The following is a 21743-nucleotide window of genomic DNA, read 5'->3' as shown; positions in this document are numbered from 1 at the left end:
GCTGAGGAGCGACGTTGAGCATCTTTTCATGTGCCTGTTGGCCATCCAGATGTCTTCTTTAGAGAAGTGTCTATTCATGTTTTCTGCCCATTTCTTCACTGGGTTATTTGCTTTTCGGGTGTGGAGTTTGGTGAGCTCTTTATACATTTTGGATACTAGCCCTTTGTCCGATATGTCATTTGCAAATATCTTTTCCCATTCCGTTGGTTGCCTTTTAGTTTTGTTGGCAGTTTCCTTTGCTGTGCAGAAGCTTTTTATCTTCATAAGGTCCCAGTAATTCACTTTTGCTTTTAATTCCCTTGCCTTTGGGGATGTGTCGAGTAAGAGATTGCTACGGCTGAGGTCAGAGAGGTCTTTTCCTGCTTTCTCCTCTAGGGTTTTGATGGTTTCCTGTCTCACATTCAATCAAAATTGCACCAGCATTCTTCTCGAAACTAGAACAAGCAATCCTAAAATTCATATGGAACCACAAAAGGCCCCGAATAGCCAAAGTAATTTTGTTTTTTTGTTTTTTGGGTTTTTTTTTATTTATATATGAAATTTATTGTCAAATTGGTTTCCATACAACACCCAGTGCTCATCCCAAAAGGTGCCCTCCTCAATACCCATCACCCACCCTCTCCTCCCTCCCACCCCCCATCAACCCTCAGTTTGCTCTCAGTTCTCAACAGTCTCTTATGCTTAGCCAAAGTAATTTTGAAGAAGAAGACCAAAGCAGGAGGCATCACAATCCCAGACTTTAGCCTCTACTACAAAGCTGTCATCATCAAGACAGCATGGTATTTGCACAAAAACAGACACATAGACCAATGGAATAGAATAGAAACCCCAGAACTAGACACACAAACGTATGGCCAACTCATCTTTGACAAAGCAGGAAAGAACATCCAATGGAAAAAAGACAGTCTCTTTAACAAATGGTGCTGGGAGAACTGGACAGCAACATGCAGAAGGTTGAAACTAGACTACTTTCTCACACCATTCACAAAAATAAACTCAAAATGGATAAACCCAACGGGTTATTAACTTTTTTAGTTTTGCCAATCATGTAAGTGAAAGTATTGTCTCTTTTATTTTGTGTCTTTCTTATACTGAGTAAATTTCAGCATCTTTTCATATGTGTAAGAGCCATCTGTATTTTTATTTTTACAAACAGTCCTTACCCTTTTTCATTGTCTTATTTATAAATGCACCATAGTATATATTACGGAAGTTAATCCTTTGTGACATGTGTTGCAAGTATTTTTCCTAGTTTGTCATTTGTCTTTGATTTTATTGTTTTCCTGCAGACATTTTTCTCAGCCTTTTATTTTGTGCCTATTAGGTATAAAATTGATTTTTTTCCCCTGACTAGTAAGGTTGAGTGTTTTCATGGCTTTTGATTATTTGCATTTTCTTTCAGATATTGCTTCTTGATATCCTTTGTTTCTATTGGATTATGATCTTTGAACTCATACCTAGAAGATCTTTGTATACGAGCAACAGTATGCCTTTGTAATGTATGTTTAAAAGAAAGTTTATCCCTTCATTAGTTTTTAAATTTTTATGGTCTTTTTTATTTTGCAACAGCTTTGAGATATAATTCATGTACCATACTATTCACCCATTTGAAGTGTACACTTAAGTGGCTTTGAGCTTATTCACAGAATTATGCAGCCATCACCACAATACATTTTAAAAATGTTTATTACCACAGAAGCCCTTTAGTAATCACTCTCAATCCCCTATCCCCACCCCATCCTACCCCAGCCCTAGGCAGCCACTACTTTCTGTGTCCATAAATTTGCCTATCCCAGACATTTCATATAAATGGAATCATATAAAGTGTAGTCTTTTGTGACTGACTTCGTTCACTTACCATACATAATGTTTTTAAAATCCATCCATATTGTAGCATTATCAGTACTTTATTCCTTTTAATTGCCAAATAATATTTCATTATATGAATATACCACATCTTATTTATTCATCAGCTGATGACTTTGGGCAATTATGAATAATACTACTGTGAACATTCATGTCAGTTTTTCATGTGGACGTATGTTTTCATTTCTCAACTTTAATACCTCTTGAGATATACCTAGGAATGGAATTGCTGGGTTAAATGGGAACTCTGTGTCTATCCTTTTAAGGAATTGCCAGGTTGTTTTCCAAAGCAGCTCAACCATTTTACATTCCTACCGGAAATGTTTGAGGGACCTATTTCTCTACATCCTTACCAACATTATTATCTGACTTTTTTATTGTACCCATCCTAATTAGTATGAAATGGTATCTTGGGAGTTTATTTCATTTTGTTTTGTTACCATCTTAACCATTTTGTTTTATTGTGGTAAAAAACAAAAAACAACATAAAATTTACTATCTTACCTTTTTTTAATGTACAGTTTGGTAGTGTTAAGTATATTCATGTTGTTGAACAGATCTCCAGAACTTTTGCATCTTGCACAAATGAAACTGTATACCCATTTATCAACTGCCCCTCTTCTCCTCACCCTTAGCCACCATTCTGCTTTTTGTTTCTGTGAATTTCACTGTTAGATACCTTGCATAATGGAATCATACAGTATTTGTCTTTTTGTGACTGGCTTGTTTCACTTAGCATAATGTCTTCAAGGTTCATTCATGTTGTAACATGTGACAGGATTTCTTCTTAAAGCTGAATAAGGTTCCATTGTGTATATATACCACATTTTATTTATTTCCACTTATTTGTCAGACATTTATTGGGTTACTTCCACCTCTTGGATATTGCAAATATGCGTTGCACTGTGGATGTGGTTTGGTTTCCCTGATTGCTAATGATGCTGAGCATCTTTTCCTGAGCTTTGTATATCTCTGTATCTACTTTGGAAAAGTGCCTATTCAGATGCTTTGCCCAATTTTTAATTGGCCTGTCTTTCTATTAAAATATAAGAGTTCTCTAAAATCTATAAAGAACTTATCAAACTCAACACCCAAAAATCAAACAATCCAGTGAAGAAATGGGCAAAAAACATGAATAGACACTTCTCCAAAGAAAACATCCAGATGGCTAACCGACACATGAAAAAAATGCTCAACTTCACTCATCATCAGGGAAATACAAATCAAAAACACAATGAGATACCACCTCACACCTGTCAGAATGGCTAACATGAACAACTCAGGCAACAACAGATGTTGGCGAGGATGCGGAGAAAGAGGATCTCTTTTGCATTGTTGCTGGCAATGCAAGCTGGTGTGGCCACTCTGGAAAACAGTATGGAGGTTCCTCAAAAAACTAAAAATAGAACTACCCTACGACCCAGCAACTGCACTACTAGTTATTTATCCAGGGGATAAAGGTGTGCTGTTTCAAAGGGACACGTGCACCCCAATGTTTATAGCAGCACTATCAACAATAGCCAAATTATGGAAAAAGCCCAAATGTCCATCGATGGATGAGTGGATAAAGAGGATGTGGTGTGTGTGTGTGTGTGTATGCACATACATACAATGGAGTATTTCTCAGCAATCAAAAAGAATGAAATCTTGCCATTTGCAACTACGTGGATGGAACTGGAGAGTATTATGCTAAGTGAAATTAGTCAACCAGAGAAACACAAACATCATACGACTTCACTCATATGAGGACTTTAAGAGACAAAACAGATGTACATAAGTGAAGGGAAACAAAATAATATAAAAACAGGGAGGGGGACAAAACATAAGAGACTCATAAATATGGAGAACAAACTGAGGGTTACTGGAGGGGTTGTGGGAGGGGGGATGGGCTAAATGGGTAAAGGGCACTAAGGAATCTACTCCTGAAATCATTGCTGCACTATATGCTAACTAATTTGGGTGTAAATTTTTTAAAAAATTAAAATTAAAAAAATAAAATATGAGTTCTTTATATTATTTGTGTCTTTGCCAGATATAATTTTTATGTTATGAGTTAAAATCTATGTTTATTTTCCACCAAATAGACAACTATCCAGGACCATTTATTGAATAATCAATATTTTTCCTCCTTCAACAGGTACTTATTGAGCAAATATGTTGGGTTAGACCCTGAGAAAATAAGGAGAAAATGATGCAGAGCTTACATACTAGTTCAAAGACAGACTTGTGAGAAAATAATTACTATTCAGCAAGATAATGATTTTAATGAAGTTTATGAAAATCATTTTGTGACAAGAAGAAAAGAATGACCAGTATCTGCCTGGAGTTGAGGGAAGAGAGGAACAAAGAAAAAGTTAGGTCGTGGAAAGTTTGAGAATAAAAGAGAACCAGGCACTGTGCTATGATAAGAAACTTAAATAATGAAAACTGTTTTCCAAATATAAAACGTTTAGTTTACTGTCTCCTCAGATTGTAGTTCATGTAAGTGCACTATAGTCAACAAACAGGTATCTTCTTTGTGGTGAAGTATGCCATGCTTATTTTCAGGTGTCCTGTATATACTGTATAGACCTTATATATACTTTGTATACCTAACCTAAGTAACATACCTTTTTCCTATGGATATGTTTGAATGAAAAATTTACAGTTTTTATTGAAATAATTCATGTTTACCAAGCACAACTGTATGCCATCCCTCTTTAATGCATAACATATAGAATATTTAATAGCACATAATGGCCACTTTTTTTTTTTTTTTTAAGTTAAATCCAAGTTAGTTAACATATAGTGTAATAATGATTTCAGGAATAAATTTAGTGATTTATCACTTACATATAACATCCAATGCTCAACCCAACAAGTGCCCTCCTTAGTACCCATCACTCATTTAGCCCATACCCCACCCAGCACCCCAGCAGCAACCCTCAGTTTGCTCTCTGTATTTAAGAGTCTCTTATGGTTTGTCTCCCTCTCTGTTTTTATATTATTTTTGCTTCCCTTCCCCTGTGTTCATCTGTTTTGTTTCTTATATTGCACATATGAGTGAAATCCTGTGATATTTGTCTTTCTCTGACTTATTTTGGTTAGCATAATACACTCTAGTTCCATCCATGTTGTTGCAAATTGCAAGATTTCATTCTTTTTGATTGCCGCGTAACATTCCATTGTATATATATACCACATCTTCTTTATCCATTTGTCACTCAGTAGACATTTGGGTTCTTTCCATAATTTGGCTGTTGTCGATAGTGCTGCTATAAACATTGGGGGCATGTACCCCTTCAAATCAGTGTTTTTGTATCCTTTAATACCTAGTAGTGCAATTGCTGAGTCATAGGGTAGTCCTATGTTTAGAATTTTGAGGACCCTCCATATTGCTTTCCAGAGTGGCTACACCAGTTTGTATTCCCACCAGCAGTGCAAAAGCACTTCATCTTTCTCCACGTCCTTGCCAACATCTGTTGTTGACTGAGTTGTTAATGTTAGCCATTCTGACATGTGTGAGGTGGTATTTCATTGTGGTTTTGATTTATATTTCCCTGATGATGAGTGATGTTGAGCATCTTTTTTTTTTTTAATTTTTTTTTCAACGTTTATTTATTTTTGGGACAGAGAGAGACAGAGCATGAACGGGGGAGGGGCAGAGAGAGAGGGAGACACAGAATTGGAAACAGGCTCCAGGCTCTGAGCCATCAGCCCAGAGCCGGACGCGGGGCTCGAACTCACAGACCGCGAGATCGTGACCTGGCTGAAGTCGGAGGCTTAACCGACTGCGCCACCCAGGCGCCCCTGTTGAGCATCTTTTTATGTGTCTATTAGCCATCTGGATGTCTTCTTTGGAAAAGTGTCTATTCATGTCTTTTGCCCATTTCTTCACTGGATTATTTGTGTTTTGGGTGTTGAGTTTGATAAATTCTTTATAGATTTTGGATACTAACCCTGTATCTGATATGTCATTTGCAAATATCTTCTCCTATTCCATCGATTGCCTTTTAGTTTTGCTGATTGTTTCCTTCACTGTGCAGAAGCTTTTTATTTTGATGAGGTCCCAGTAGTTCATTTTTGCTTTTGTTTCCTTTGCCTCTGGACACATGTCAAGTGAGAAGTTGCTGCAACTGAGGACAAAGAGATTGTTGCCTATTTCCTCCTCTAGGATTTTGATGGTTTCCTCTCTTACATTTAGGTCTTTTACCCATTTTGAGTTTATTTTTGTGCATGGTGTAAGAAAGTGGTCCAGGTTCATTCTTCTGCATGTTGCTGTCCAGTTTTCCCAGCACCATTTGCTGAAGAGACTGTCTTTTTTCCATTGGATACACCTTCCTGCTTTGTCAAAGATTAGTTGACCATGTTTGTGAGTCTATTTCTGGGTTCTCTTTTCTGTTCCATTGATCTGTGTGTCTGTTTTCGTGCCAGTACCATACTGTCTTGATGATTACAGCTTTGCAAAACAGCTTGAAGTCCGGAAATGTGATGCCTCCAGCTTTGGTTTTCTTTTTCAACATTGCTTTGGCTATTCAGGGTCTTCTGTGGTTCCATACAAATTTTAGGATTGTTTGTTCTAGCTCTGTAAAGAATGCTGGTGTTATTTTGATAGGGATTGCATTGAATACGTAGATTGCTTTGGGTGCTATCGACATTTTAACTGCATTTGTTCTTCAGTCCATGAGCGTGGAATGTTTTTCCATTTCTTTGCGTCTTCAATTTCTTTCATAAGCTTTCTATAGTTTTCAGTGTATAGATTTTTTCACCTCTTTAGTTAGGTTTATTCCTAGGTATTTTATGGGTTTTGGTGCAATTGTAAATGAGATAAACTCCTTGATTTCTGTTTCTGCTGCTTCTTTTGGTGTATAGAAATGCAACTGATTTCTGTGCATTGATTTTATGTCCTGTGACTTTGCTGAATTCATGTATCAGTTCTAGCAGTTTTTTGTGGAATCCTTTGGGTTTTCCACAAAGAATATCCTGTCATCTGTGAAGAGTGAAAGTTTGACTTCCTCCTTGCCAATTTGGATGTCTTTTATTTCTGTTTCTTTTTTTTTTTAATTTTTTTAACATTTATTCATTTTTTTGAGAGACAGAGAGCAGGGGAGGGGGAGGAGCTGAGAGAGAGGGAGACACAGAATCCTCTGCAAGCTCCAGGCTCTGAACTGACAGCACAGAGCCTGACATGGGGCTCGAACTCACGGACCATGAGATCATGACCTGAGCCGAAGTTGGATACTTAACGACTGAGCCACCCCTGATGTCTTTTATTTCTTTTTGTTATCTGATTGCTGAGGTTAGGATTTTCAACACTGTGTTGAATAAAGTTACAGGAGTGGTAATGTCCACTTTCTTATAGAGGTATCACTTCACATGAAGAGGTGGTAATATAATTATATTTCAAAACTCATGTTACTTATATAAAGAATATTCAGATACTCTAACCTTTTCTTTTTTGGTGATCATAGAATAAATGTGTCATTAAATTATTTTTGTGTATTTGTTATAGGCCCGTCAATTCTTTATAGTTGTGTTCTCCATAATAGTTATCAAGGGTGCCCAAAATCTTTGACCCAACAACTTTGACTAGATAAGTGGGAAAAAGTCTAATATGAGATATAAAATGTTTTTCTCAGCATACATTTTAATTGGTTTGCATTTAGCACTTCTGTGAGATTCTAAGTCTTATACTTGGAAAATAGAACCAACAGTAGGTATAGTATGATATAAATATAATTAATTATTTCACCTGTATATTTCACAAAACAGCAACATCTTAACTGCTTAATAAAAGCTTTTAAAATATCAGTATAAAATAAACAATAGAAACTTGATTTACTCAGATCTAAAGGAATTGATTTGGTTTCTGCCTGTGATTATGATTCAGTAGAGCATGTTAATAGATTATAGGGGAAAAATTAGAGTTAACTTTAAATATAAGCTAAAGTAATAATATAGTAGTAATAGCCTTTTCTTTATTTTTCCACAGTTCTTAGTGGTCTGTGTTCTAATGACTGTCCTCGTAAGATAACAGTAAGTAAACAAACCTCAGTTGTAAAATTTTCAGTGAAAATATTCTGCATAATAGATACTCACAAAATACTTATAAGTTACATTCAAGTTGTTATTATTTAGAAGTGATTAAAGTATCCTTTAGTGCTCAAAAAACTTTACTGAGAATAAAATACCTTGTCTAAAAGATTCTCACCTCAAGATTCACCTCCTTTATGAAGGCTTTTCTGATACCTTCCCATAGTTTCTTGGCATAAGGCATACTACCGCCATTTTAGCATATATAATACTTGAGCTCACGTCTCTATATTAAATGCCTCTCTATACTAGACTGGCATCCCTTAAGGTCAAGAACCCTCTCATCATGTATACCTGGTACATAACTGAAGGTCAAGCATATAGTAAATAATTAATGATTTTTTTTTTGGTATAGTCTTAATATTGACTTTCTGTGCTTCAGTGAAATAACAAAGTGTAAAAATAATTAGGCTTAGTTTTTTAAATTGCCAGTTCATATAAATTATAATAAGAATATTATATTGTGTATGGGTGTGGGCGTATCCCTGCTTGGGTCCTCATAATAACCTTGTTTCATGAGGAATTACCCCCCCATGTAAAGATGAGGAAACTAAAGCTTAGTGAAATTAAATTATCTAATCATAGAGCTATGAAGTACTGGAACAGCACAAAGCTAGGTGTTCTGGTTATAGTCTCATACTTTTACTACCCCAGTTAAGTACTGCAAGACCAACATTTTGTGTATGGTTAGGAAACTTCACATATTTGAGACATGTGGAAACAGACCCTAACCCAGAGATTTGCATGCAGAGATTTAATTTAGACTCAACACCAAAGCAACAGCTATTGGCCCTTCAGAAATGGCTCAAATAGAGACAGAGAAGCCAGGCGTTTGTATTCCTGCTTTAATCAGACTTCGCCTGCAGGTAGTCTCCAGGAAAGGCTTATAGCTCGTAGGAGCCAGCTCCCTTTGGCTGAAAACAGTGTCCAGGTAGGAACCCGGCTGTGAGCTATCAGCAGCCAACACTGAGGAGCTCAGGGAATAAGTGCCTCAGTCCTGAAGAAAATATCTGGACAATGCATCACATCTATTATGAATGTATATGAGTGCCTGGTCAAGTCCATCTGCTTTCATATCATAAAAATGTAGATGTATATAGTAGGGGAGGCTATGGGGAGGGGAATGCAGAAGATGTATGAGAACTCTCTGTACTTTCTACTTAATTTGGCTATGAATCTAAAACTGCTCTAAACAAGAAAGTCTGTTTTTTAAAAATTTTAAAGTATAGATGTAATTAATCAGAGGCTTAAGATTAACTTGGTGATTTAGGTATTGTCTACCTAATCTGTGAATTATTCAATTCCTCTTGCTTCCTGTCATTGACCATATTCATTACATGGTCAAGCAAAGAACTGTAAAACATTGAAATGAAACCCACTCATTTTACCTATAAGTTCTGGCAGAAAAGTGGATAGGAAAGGCTGTATGATTAAAGCAGCTGCAGGTAATACTTCTGAGATCAATAATGTTCCCATTCTCTTTATCTTAAAAAAAAAGCAACTTTAATTGTATGGAGAACTTTCATTTAGAAAGTCACATAAGTTGGGGTGCCTGGGTGGCTCAGTCGATTAAGTGTCCAACTTCAGCTCAGGTCATGATCCCCCGGTTTGTGGGTTCGAGCCCTGCATCGGGCTCTGTGCTGACAGCCTGGAGCCTGCTTCAGATTCTGTGTCTCCTCCTCTCTCTTCCCCTTTCCTGCTCACACTCTGTGTCTCTCTGTCTCTCAATAATAAACGTTTAAAAAAAATTTTTTTAGAAAGTCACATAAGTAAAATTCACCATGCAGAGAGATGTTCTTACGATGATTACTCCAACAGTCCTGCACCTTTGGGCTTTTTTTTGGTGACAGATCTGCCTCCCATTCGTCCATTTATTATTTTCTTTGAAATTCAGATCCTGCTGAACTGCCTTCACATATATCATTTTCCTGCCCCACTGATATCACAAATCACAATTTTATGACAACCTAAAAGAAACAAATGCACACTATACTTCCCCAGTTTTCCATATATCAAATGTATGCCCTCTTGTATTTTATGAAGAAGTAGGCCTTGGGGCGCCTGGGTGGCGCAGTCGGTTAAGCGTCCGACTTCAGCCAGGTCATGATCTCGTGGTCCGTGAGTTCGAGCCCCGCGTCAGGCTCTGGGCTGGTGGCTCGGAGCCTGGAGCCTGTTTCCGATTCTGTGTCTCCCTCTCTCTCTGCTCCTCCCCTGTTCATGCTCTGCCTCTCTCTGTCCCAAAAATAAAAAAAAATTAAAAAAATTTAAAAAAGTTGAAAAAAAAGAAAAAAAAAAGAAGTAGGCCTTCTTCATATTGCTTTGTACTGAACATAGTATAAAGTTTTACATCAGGTATATGACCCTATGTGAAACTAAGAGGGAAAATGTACCTACCACATGATATTCTTTACCACTTGAGTTAATTTATGAGTTGGATAGCTCTTTTGCTACTAATATGTTCCCACCTGATATAGGCAACCTATTTGATAACATGAAGAAAGGAAAGAATTATTCAAATCAGAAACCAATCCCACCCAAATTCCTTCATCTCCATTTTGAAAACCCCTGGTCATACTCTGGACCTTATCTACCAGAACTATTTTACTTTAGAAATTTTTTTATTGTTTGTTTATTTATTTTGAGAGAGAGGCATGCAGGCGAGCAGGGGAGGGGCAGAGAGAAAGGAAGAGAGAAACTCCCAGCAGGCTTCATGCTGTCAGCCCAGAGCCCGACTCAGGGCTTCATCTCACAAAGTGTGAGATCATGACCTGACCTAAAATCAAGAGTCAGAGGCTTAACCTACTGGGCTACCCAGGTACCCTACTTTTGAAATTTTAATGCCATCCATTCAGCTATTTGACTACAAACTATTTTCCATTACTACACCTGTTCAACTTTAAGGCTGTCTCTTGACCTGTAATCAGCCCACTCCTGCCTTTACCTTCCTCGTGTAGCTACCATACATCAACCTCACTCCTGCCATTACTTTTAACTCCCATTAAGCACTCTCCTTCTACTGTACCTGCCTAACAAAATTATAGCCCTGGGTTAGTCCAAGCTATTTACCTTCTTCAGTCCTAGACCTAGGCTCCTGGGCATTTCTAAAAAAAATAATAAACATACTTGCATATTGGTACCACCAGTAGTTCATAGTCTTTACCTGAAATGAGCATTCTTAATTGTATCATAGTCTTATATGGATTCCTAGTCATCTTTTCACCCATTCCTTTTCTCTGATTACTTTCAGGATTTTCTCTTTGTCTTGGGTTTTCTGCTGATTGAATATGATATGCATAGATAAATACAGGTTTTTAGTATTTTTCCTGTTTGGTGTTCTCTAAGCTTCCTGGATCTGTGGTTTGATATCTGTCACTAATTTTGGAAAATTGTCATGTTATTTCAAACATTTCTTTCTTTCCTTTCTCTCCTTCTCCTTCCAGTAATCCAGTGACACATATGTTACACCTTTGTCCCACAGTTCTGTTCAATTTTTTCATTAGTTTTTCTCTGTGTGTTTCAGTTTTGGAAGTTTCTATTGCTAGATCTTCAAGCTCACTGATCCTTTGTTCAGCCGTATCCAGGCTTTCTTCATTTTTATTATTTCTATCATTTCTGTTTGATTCTTAAGAGTTTCCATCTCTCTGCTTGTATTAACAGTCTGTTTTTGCATGCTGTCTACTTTTTCCAGTAGAGCCCTTAATGTATTAATCATAGTTCTTTTAAATTTCTGGTCTGCTAATTCTAACATTCTGCTATATCTGAATCTGGTACCAATGCTTGCTTTGTCCATTCAAACTTTGTTTTCTGCCTTTTAGCATGCCTTGAAATTTTTTGTTGAAAATCGGATATTATATATTGGGTGAAAGGAACTAAGGTAGATGGACCTTTAGCATGAGGTTTTATGTTTATCCAGCTAGGATAACTCTAACAACTGTGTTTACTGTTTGCAGTAGCTATGCTGTCAGAGGAAGCAGTTTTCTCCAGTGTCTTTTTTCTTCCCTATTGTCTTTGTGTTTTTCTCACACTTCTTAAACAGGGTCTGAGGCTTGCAGTGCTTTTAGGTATAATCCCATTATAAGACAGAAGCCCAGTTGATGTGGTGGTAAGGAGCAGGAGTTAGAAAATGCATCCTATACTCCTATGAATAGGTCTCAGGCTTTTAGTGAGCCTGTGTCCCTGGGATGTGGCATACACATGTGCTTCTTCTTTGCTTCCCCTCCCCCATGGGCAAGACAGGAAGGCCAGAAAGGGCTAAAGTTAGGCATTTCCTTTCCCCCAGGTTAAACCCAGGTCACTTAAGATCTGGTAAAATAGTTTTCCTTGAGGGTGAGGTGTTAACAACCAAGGGCTCTGGGCCTATGTCAGAATGCTTACTTCCCCTCCCTGTGCTAGAAGCATGAGAGTTCTGACCCAATCTTACCCCTGAGAATCTGGTGGGACTTCTGGAGGTAAAACTCACAAAAGCGTGGGGCTCCTCTAAGACTGTTTACCTCCCTCTTCCAGAGTTTGAATTCTCAAACTAGTTCCTATTGAGCTTCCAGCAATTTTTCCATTACAGTTTAAGTGTCCTACCAGTACTAGCTCCAGTTTCAGTCATCTGCTTCTAGGCCTCTGCTCCCAGTAAGCTGTGATTCTGTATCCACCCCTCTCTCCAGTGTCAGGGTAGCAGTTTGCCCTGTGACCTGAGTTCTCTGAATCTAAGGAGAATTGCTTTTTTACTTCAGCTTTTTTGTTCTTTTTCTGAGGAGTTAGGACTTCCAAGCTCTTTACAGGTCAGACCAGAAACTCTCCTCATATTTTTTCTTTAAAGATTTTTTTTAAGTAAATTTATTTTGAGAGAGCAGGAGAAGGGGAGAGAGAGAGGGAGAGAGAATCCCAAACAGGCTTCATACTGTCAGCATAGAGCCTGACGTGGGGCTCAATGTCATGAACTATTAAAGCATGACTTGAGCTAAAATCAAAAGTCAGATGCTTAACTGTCTGAGGCACCCAAGAGCCCCTCTCCTTGCATTTTTATCAGTATTGCTTTATTTTTCCTTGTTATAGCTTTATTACAACATAACTGACATGCAATAAGCTGTACATAATGAATATATTCAATTTGATGTTATGATGTATATATTATATATATATACACAATATATATATTTATTTGGATATATATATCCATTACATATGGATATATCATGCCAATATAATGAAACACATACTATATCTAAAAGTTTTATTGTGCCCCGTGGCTATCCCTCCTTCTCACCTTCCCTGACCCTCCTCCCTATGCTACTTACTTTTCCTCAGTCACCACTGATAGCTTCTCTGTGAGTGTTGCTTTACTTTAAAAGTTGTTCTTGTTACTTCATGGCTTTTATCAATATGTCTTCCTCTGTGTCATTTATTGTTCTTTTCCTTGAAATTTGTTTAACTTTTTTTTAAATTTGAACATCTATAGAAGTATAGGTTAATATAATAAAACTCCTTGTGTCCATACTACCTTCCAGCTTCAGCACTATCATCATATACCACCACCTACTAATTCCATTCACAGCCCCTCTTAAGCTATTTCCTTAAGGAAAATCCATTATGTCTTATATTCTGTAAATACTTCCATGTATATCTCTCTAAGATAAGGACTTTTTACATGTTAGACCAGAAACTCCCATTTTTTCATAAAAACTATTTTATATCCTTTCCAACATCTTCTTAAATCCATCCCCACGTTCATTTCTCAGTCATTGACCTAGATTCCTACTTCAAAGGGAAAATGAGAATGTAAAATCAGAATTTCTTCAACTGTGTTCAGTAACTTTGGGGAAGTTATACAACTCCTATTAAGCCTTATTCTCCACATCTGTATAATGGGGAACTAATTGTATGCATTTATGTTAGCTTCCTATTCCTGCTGTAACAAATTACCGTACATTTAGTGGCCTCAAACAGCACAAATATATCCTTTTACAGTTGTGGAAGTCAAAAATACAAATACGCTTCACAGAGCAGGACTCCATTCCTTTGGAGGCTTTAAGGAGAATCCATTCCCTTGCCCTTAACTTCTCAAGGCCACCTATATTCCTTGGCTTATGGCCTTTCTATCCATCTCTAAATCCAACCATGTAGCATCTTCATACCACTGACCCTAACCCAATCCTGCCTTCCTCTTTCACTTATAAGGACTGTAGTGATTATATTGGGTCCATCTGGACAATCCAAGATAATCTCTCCATCTCAAGACCCTTAATCATGTGTTTGCTTCAGCAACACATATACTAAAATTGGAGTGATAGAGAGATTAGCATCGCTCCTGGGTAAGAGCGACATGCAAATTCATGAAGCATTCCACATTCTTAAGGGAAAAAAATCCTTAATCACATTGGCAAATTCCCTTTTGCAATATAAGATTATCAACAGGTTTTGGGAGCTAGGATGTGAACATCTTTAGGGGACTATTATTCTGCCTACTACACTACCTCCTAAGGTTTTTATTAGGATTAGAGAATTAATGTAGGCAAATCAGAGCAGAGGTCTAATACACAATAAATACTCAAAAAGTGTATCTGCTATTCTTTGTCAATGGTAATGGTTATTTTCCTGCCTCTATAACATCCCTGTATTAGCAAGGATAATGAGTTCCAAATTTTTGAGAAATTCTGGTGTTCTGTTTGCCTTCAAGATAAGACTAGAGGTCTATTTGACTTCATGACTTCTTTCTTATAATGTAAATCTTTTTTGATATATATCACAAATTTATGAAATATGGATATCAATATTTTTAGTGAGAGCTACCATAAACATCTGTGAATCTAAAGAGTATTTTTATTCCTACTTCCTGACTTTTCTCTTTAAATACCAAACTAATTTTTTTAATCTTTTATTCACAGTATAACATATATTGTGGGGACGCCTGGGTGGTTCAGTAGGTTAAGTGTCCGACTCCAGCTCAGGTCATGATCTCACGGTCTGTGAGTTTGAGCCCCAGGTCAGGCTCTGTGCTGACAGCTCAGAGCCTGGAGCCTGCTTCAGATTCTGTGTCTCCCTCTCTCTCTGCCCCTCCCCTGCTCATGCTCTGTCTCTCTCTGTCTCAAAAATAAATAAAAACATTTTAAAAATAATAACATATACTGTGTTAGTAGAGATTATAGCTTCTTTCTCTGTCAATTGGTAATTCTTTTAACCAAAGCCTGCTGACTTTTCCCACTTTATGGATTATGAGTCTATAAGCAGGCATATGAGTATTCTCATTGAACAAAGGGTTGGAAATAGTCCTTTAATCTGCTATACACAAAAAGAATCCATGCATATTCCTTTTAAGTAGTTTCATGAGGACAGAGGAAGGATCTGTTTTGCCTGTCTGTATGTCCTAGAACATAGCACAGGGCCCGTGCTTACCAGTTTCAGTTATCTTCTATAGCACTAAATATAATCTCTTCATCCACACCCATCCCTTTTGCTATTTTTTTTATTAATCAATGTACTAATTATGCTGTGAGTCCCACATCCTTCTCAGAGACCTCATTCCATCGTTTATTCTACCTAGCCTGTGTATTCAACCGCCGCCTCTCTGTTGCTGCCTTCCCTTCAGCATTTAAGGAGTACCCAAATCTCTCTTATCTGCAAGAGCAAATATGCATATTTTCCAGAACCTCACATCCTCTCCAGCTATTACCTAATCTCGGTTTTCTCTGCTCAGTCAAATTTATTAAGTTGTCCACCATTGGATCTCTCCCAATTAGTTACTTCCATATCCTTAACCGACTGTCATAATCTAGCATTTGACCTGAGGCCTGGTTCTCCTGACCACTCCTAGGAACACTCTCCTTTCCTTGGTTTCCTTTATTTTCACGCTTTCTGGCTCCCTTCCACTTCTCTGGCCATTCTCCCTTTTCCTTTATGGACATTTACTCTGCCCACCTGGAAATGCAGGTGCTCCTCAGGCTCTCACTCTAGGTTCTCTTCTCACTCTACTCGCTCAGTTATCTCAGTCTCTCCCCTATTTGTTTGGTGGGTGTTTTGTTTTGTTTTGGGGTGCTTGTTTTTGCCATTTGTATACTGATCACTCCCAAACCTGTTTTCCAGCCATCTCTCCTGAGCTTCAGACCTTTATATCTGAGTGTCTTACAGGGACTGATAAAACTGAAATCCAGTGTTTCCCCACAAAAACTCAGTCCACCTCTTATGTTCCCTTTCTCAGTTACTTTTTCCTTTCCCTTACCCCCCAGATCTACTAGGTTATTGGTCTCAACCCTTAAATATCCTTCCTCTATCCAATCATCATTTAGTCCAGGTTATCATTGTTCTTGCTTTTCATGCCTGACTGTTGGGAGTTATCTGAGCCATCCTTCAAAAAGGTACCCCAGTGATCTTTCTAAAATACAGACCTTCAGTGGCTTCTCTTTGTCCTTGAAAAATGGTCCAAATCTAGTTAGACCTAGTTTGACCTAGCTTGAGCTTTTGTTTACCTCTTCAGCCATATTCCTTGCCATTTCTCCTCACACCCACTCCCAGCTCTCTCAGCCACACATAACTACTTGTTCTGCCATTCTGTCTCATCTCCAGCCTCTTGCATGTTTTTTCTCTGTCCTGAAGCCTCCTCTTCTCCACCTTCTCCTAGAGTCCTTCATGTGACCTTCAGGTCAGCTTTCAGACAGTATTTCCTCTGAGAATCATTCCTGAGCTCCCCACTGACATAGGTCTGGATATACCGTCTGTTGTTTCTTAGCACCCTATGCATAGTCCTGCTACTTACCACTTCTGTATTTGGTGAGTTATCTGTGTTCAGCCCTTGAAGGAGACTGGGTCTTGTTTATTATTCTGTACTTACTCCCTAACACAGTGGCCTGACACATAGTAGCACAATAAATATTTCTGTATGAATAAATGAGCTTTTCCTAAAATTTGGTTTCCTTTTTTTATGGGCCTTCATTGATAAATTTACCATACCACCTCTTAACCACAATCACAATCCACATACCACCTCTTAACCACAATCACTTAACATATTCATTGTTAAGTTTGAACATTTGCAGAATAAATTACAAGCTATTCACAAGAGAAATGCATTCTGCAAAGCCCTGATATAAAGGGAAAACATCCCTTATTTATGTTCTCAGAGATACCTCATTATGAGACAGATGTTTCAGTTGTTACTACAAACAGATTTTTAATATATGTAGCAGAACAAGATGTATCTTTAACATTTTTTTCATCTTTTCAATCAGAAATATTCTCAGGCTTGTATTTGTTCTGTGTAGGAATAATATGAGAAAGCATAAGCCAAGTAAGTTTCTCTTTGTCTTTATTTTAAGGAAAATAATCTGATTTAGTACTTTTACCTTCCCATCTTTTAAAAGACACTAGTCTTTGCTACAACAAATATTTATTGATCAAAACAGATTTATGTATTTGATATTTTTTTTAAATATTATTCTACCTTTAATTCTAAGTATTTGCCTATTTATCACACCTGACAGTGGCAATATCATCTTTCCTCTACCAAGGATAGAAAAAAATTGAAATTTTTCTACATTTAATGTCCTTTTATAGTCCTTTACAAAGGGAAAAATTCCTTGCATTTTTAACAGGAAAATAACCAAAATTAAATAAATAATTTACTGAACTTAATGTCTTGAAGAAATAAGAAATAATAGAAAAAATTCAATATTGAACTAAATTAGGCAATACAGTTAACACTAATGAAAATAAGGAAAAATATCCATGAGTGTTTATAAAAACATGAACAAGATAAAAAAATTACCTGTGAGAAAAATAAATCCATATGTAAGTCACCTATTTTTCTAACATTTTAGAATCATAAACTTTATATTGCATAGTTAAACCTAATATTGATTTTAGCTAACACAATGTGTCTTACAAGTTCTTCCAGTTTAGTTTTACCATCCAGAGCCAATGATGTAAAATATACTGTAGTCTCCAAGTAGGAGCCCAAGACCTTAAAACAAATCCTTAGATAATCAGGCACTTAACAGTGACATAAAAACCCCAAGATTTGTCTAGGCTACTTAAAAAGATAGTCTAATGAAGAAATGAAATGTATTCCAACCCTGATTTTCTATAATTCAACAGGCATACAGAGGACAGTTAGTTTAAAACAATCTGTATAATACAGCACCCAAACAGTGTTGCATCAATATGACACATCCTAGAACAAGAAAAATGAGCCAAATATAGTCCTTGTTTACTTCTAGAATGGAAAACTTGAGAGATCACTAATATTTTTTCATTTAACTTCTCTGAATTCTCTCAAACGAATATCAGACATGACATTTAAAAGGAAAGTTGGGACAATGTGAGAGATTTGTACTGATTTTCACACAGAAAGTGAACTTACTAGATGATGGGGTATAGGGCTCAACATTCCAGAGGAATAGCTAATGTCTTAATTTTTTCTTACCAAAATTTATGAAATCAATTTATGAAATGTTTTCAACAAATATGTTTCTGCCTTGAAAATAAAAACTGAAACTACTGTAAAATTGTATGTTAACTATACTTCAATTTAAAAACGAAAATAGGCAATTACAACATGACTTCTTTTAATGCAGAAGGAGGCTTCGTCTCCTAAGTCAGAAGTTGGCAAACTGTAAAAGACCAGAGAGTAAATAGTTTCAGCTTTCTGTGGGTCACATGGTCTCCATCTCAACTACTCAACTCTAAAGTAAAAGCAGCCATAGACAATATGTAAACAATGAGCAAAAATCTGTGTTCCAATAAAAATTTATAAAAACAGGATGCAGGCCAGGTTTGCCACAGGGGCCATTGTTTGGCAATGCTTACCCAGGGTTATACACTCAATGATTGACTGCTTTACCACTTACTCAGCCTGATACAAAACATCATTGTACAAATGTCATGTTAAGTGAGGTGTGTCCAGGAAAGTGTGAGTAAATCCTTGGGCTTTGCAGTGAATCCAAGAGAAAAAATGCTCCTGTATGATCTGAGACCCCAAAATACACAGAATATTAAATCACAATATACTAGATATCATTGCTGAAAACATGAGGTTTGGTCACCCACACGTATGACACAGTCCCTCCCTTCCCCCAACTCTTCAGAACATGGGACACCACTCTTTTATACAATTCAAGCCATCAATGCCTGGTGCTGTACCTTATGTTTGGGCTGGCACCTGTGAGTATAACTGTCATCCATTAAGGCTTATTTGTGCTTCCTATCTAAGTTTCCAGAGCCTTCACTCTCAAACAGCACTTCTCAAAAATTTTCCAGAATTTTCCACTTTCCAGAAATTTCTGTGGAGAGTTGATCTGCCTGTGTGTAGATATGGCATCATGCCTTCAATCTTACTATTACAGGCTCTCTAAAACCCTCACATTCCAGTATAAAAAAGAAGATTCAGAATCACTGGGAACTGGGTCATAATCGTGAGGCACTTATAAACATCATTCCACACAAAAAAAGTTGCCAAACCAGAAGCAAGGACAAGATGTAAGACATAAAGGACCAATGATTTTTTTATGACTGAGGAGGTCATTCATGTATTCAGTCAATATTTATTTATTCACTTCCTGCTATGTTCTAAGGTGCTACATGAGACAAAAGTCACTGCCCTCATGGAGATCACAGTCTAGTACACTAGTACAGCATACTAGTAGAATGAGATATTTGAGCTGGGAGTGGCCTTTATATTGCACAGCTCCAGGGTTTCACCATTCATGTCACAGTGTATGTCAGTGGCACCCCCTAGAGTGGTAAAATGGACAACCTGTAGAGTCTTCCATGGTGACCATGACTTGATTCTTGAAGGACTAGGATTTTAGTAGGTACAGAAGCAGAAGGAGGGCAGTCCAGGTAGAGGAAAATAGTATATGCGAAGGCATCATTTATTTAGTGCCTAAGGTTGACGTGGCTGTAGGCCCTGGGGCTACTAAGAGTAAATTCTTGTGACCTGAATTATAAAACCACATCATTCCTTCAGTCATTGAAAAAAAAAAATAGTTGTTAAGCACTTACCATGATCCAGGCTCCACTATAAAACATTGGGATACAGCAGTGAACAAATCCAAAATTGTACCCAACCTCATGGAATTCACAATCCAAGACCATATGAAGAATTACAAGAATGATGAGCACTTCAGTAGTAAAGTACCCAGCGTTAGGAGTGCTTATAACTGGGCGAACATACCCGATTCAGGTAGTTAAAAATTGGAGGGATGGGAGAGGAATGGATGGGGTAAAAGCATAAAAGAGGGGAATGGGCTTGGATTGTTTAGGAAATCAAATGTCCACAGCAAAAACAATTCAAGAGTGTCTTCAAAGACACTCTTTGGGCAGCTCGGAAAAAAAAGACATTTAATACACTTCTTGCTAATCCTGGATGTTAGGTCTCCATAGGAATGTGTAGGGGGGAACGTTGACCTCAGTGTGAATTCTGTAGGGGGGAGGAATTTCAAAGAGAAAACAGTTCATTTTATAGAAACTAGTATGCATTTGTTTCATTAAGCAAGAACTCTTAACACTTAGACAACCAAGATTACTGTACCACTTACTACAGGTTACATCCTCAAAAGTGTGTCTGTAAACTTCAGATGAAACTCAGGACCTCCAAAGCAGCACCAGGTCCATTCCTAGACCCTGACTCAGCCTTCTTCCCCCACTTACAAACCAGGGACAAAAAAAAAAAAAAAAAAAAAACCAAAAACCTGCATCTTTTTCTGTTCAATTCAGGAACTTAGATGTCTTACTGTAAAAAGGAAGAAACTCTCGTGAAATGGTGAAGAACTCGATAATTACTCATTTAATATAGGAAGTGATAAAAAAGAGATTGTTTACTTTATGTATTGTTACAAGTCTTCCCATTTATAGTAAGTACCTTTTCCTTATCCCATGTATATGGAAAACATTTCTAAACGTTAAAACACATCATTGGCACATATAAACCTTATGCTAGAGTGATCATCCATATCAGACAAACTACTTAGAATTTTATAATTTCTGCCTTATTGTTCTTTCTGTTGAATAGAACAGGGGCAAGAAAACACCATTCAGTGGACAAATCCAGCTTCCTGACTGTTTTTGTGAATTAAGTATTATTGGGACACAGCCGCACTCATTTATTTACATATTATCTATGGCTACTTTAATGCTATATCAAAGTAACTGGCAATGCAAGACCTTATGGTCCACAAAGCCTAAAATATTTACTGTCTATCTGGCTCTATAGAGAAAATGTTTGCAGACATCTGGGCAGAATAACAACAATAGAAAGTAAAAGTTACTCTCATCTTTCTCTGATTAACTAAACTTTTTAAGCTAGCACCCTAAATATCCATTCAGTCAAATATTTGCTGTTTCAGAGATGTTCCTTCCAAATCATTTTAAACTATCTCTTGTGAAACTGTACAAGCTATAAGATTCTCTCATTTGAAATACTCTGATTTATTGCTCAAAATAGGAGTGCTTCCGTCTACATGATTGTTCTTTCTCTCAATTTAAATCACTTGCAAATTAAAATTTGCAAATTTAATAAAGGTTATTTAATGCTGAAATATCCATATTTTCTTAGGTATACTACTTGCTTCCTTGCTTGTCAAGGGAATTCTACTCCCACACATATTCCAACAAGACCCCACACTTCACTTATATACCTATCTGATAGCCTTAAGTTTGCCCTTAAGAGGAAAAGGTCACACCATTTTGTAGTTACAGATGAAAATTGAGTATGCTCAAGTCATAATAGTATAGGCCACGTGAAAGCACTTACACAATAAATACTTTCAGATCATGCCTTTTAAGAGCTAAATAATTTAAAGTAAATAAACATTTCATATTATATC

At 37.1% G+C, this 21743-nt stretch overlaps 1 protein-coding gene and 1 non-coding gene across 4 annotated transcripts in view; both read left to right on the top strand.

Annotated features, from left to right (window-relative positions):
• ITFG1 (integrin alpha FG-GAP repeat containing 1) overlaps positions 1 to 21743 on the top strand; it is a 367923-nt gene that overhangs the window by 257903 nt on the left and 88277 nt on the right. For 2 of the 3 annotated variants that reach the window (XM_040497933.1, XM_040497934.1), the window contains one exon: positions 7838 to 7881. The exons of the other annotated variant lie outside the window; for it this stretch is intronic. In XM_040497933.1, the coding sequence (XP_040353867.1) occupies positions 7838 to 7881 (44 nt within the window). The remainder of the gene's footprint in view (positions 1 to 7837; positions 7882 to 21743) is intronic. 3 annotated transcript variants of the gene reach the window in all.
• On the top strand, positions 14178 to 14281 carry LOC121010074 (U6 spliceosomal RNA). Its single transcript, XR_005780995.1, has one exon. It is a non-coding gene; the product is annotated as a U6 spliceosomal RNA (small nuclear RNA).

The sequence above is a fragment of the Herpailurus yagouaroundi genome, unplaced genomic scaffold (assembly GCF_014898765.1).
Source record: "Herpailurus yagouaroundi ecotype Mexico unplaced genomic scaffold, PumYag 190, whole genome shotgun sequence".
Lineage (NCBI taxonomy): Eukaryota > Metazoa > Chordata > Mammalia > Carnivora > Felidae > Herpailurus > Herpailurus yagouaroundi.
Note: the sequence above shows the minus strand (reverse complement) of the source record. Positions and strands in the feature narration are given on the sequence as shown.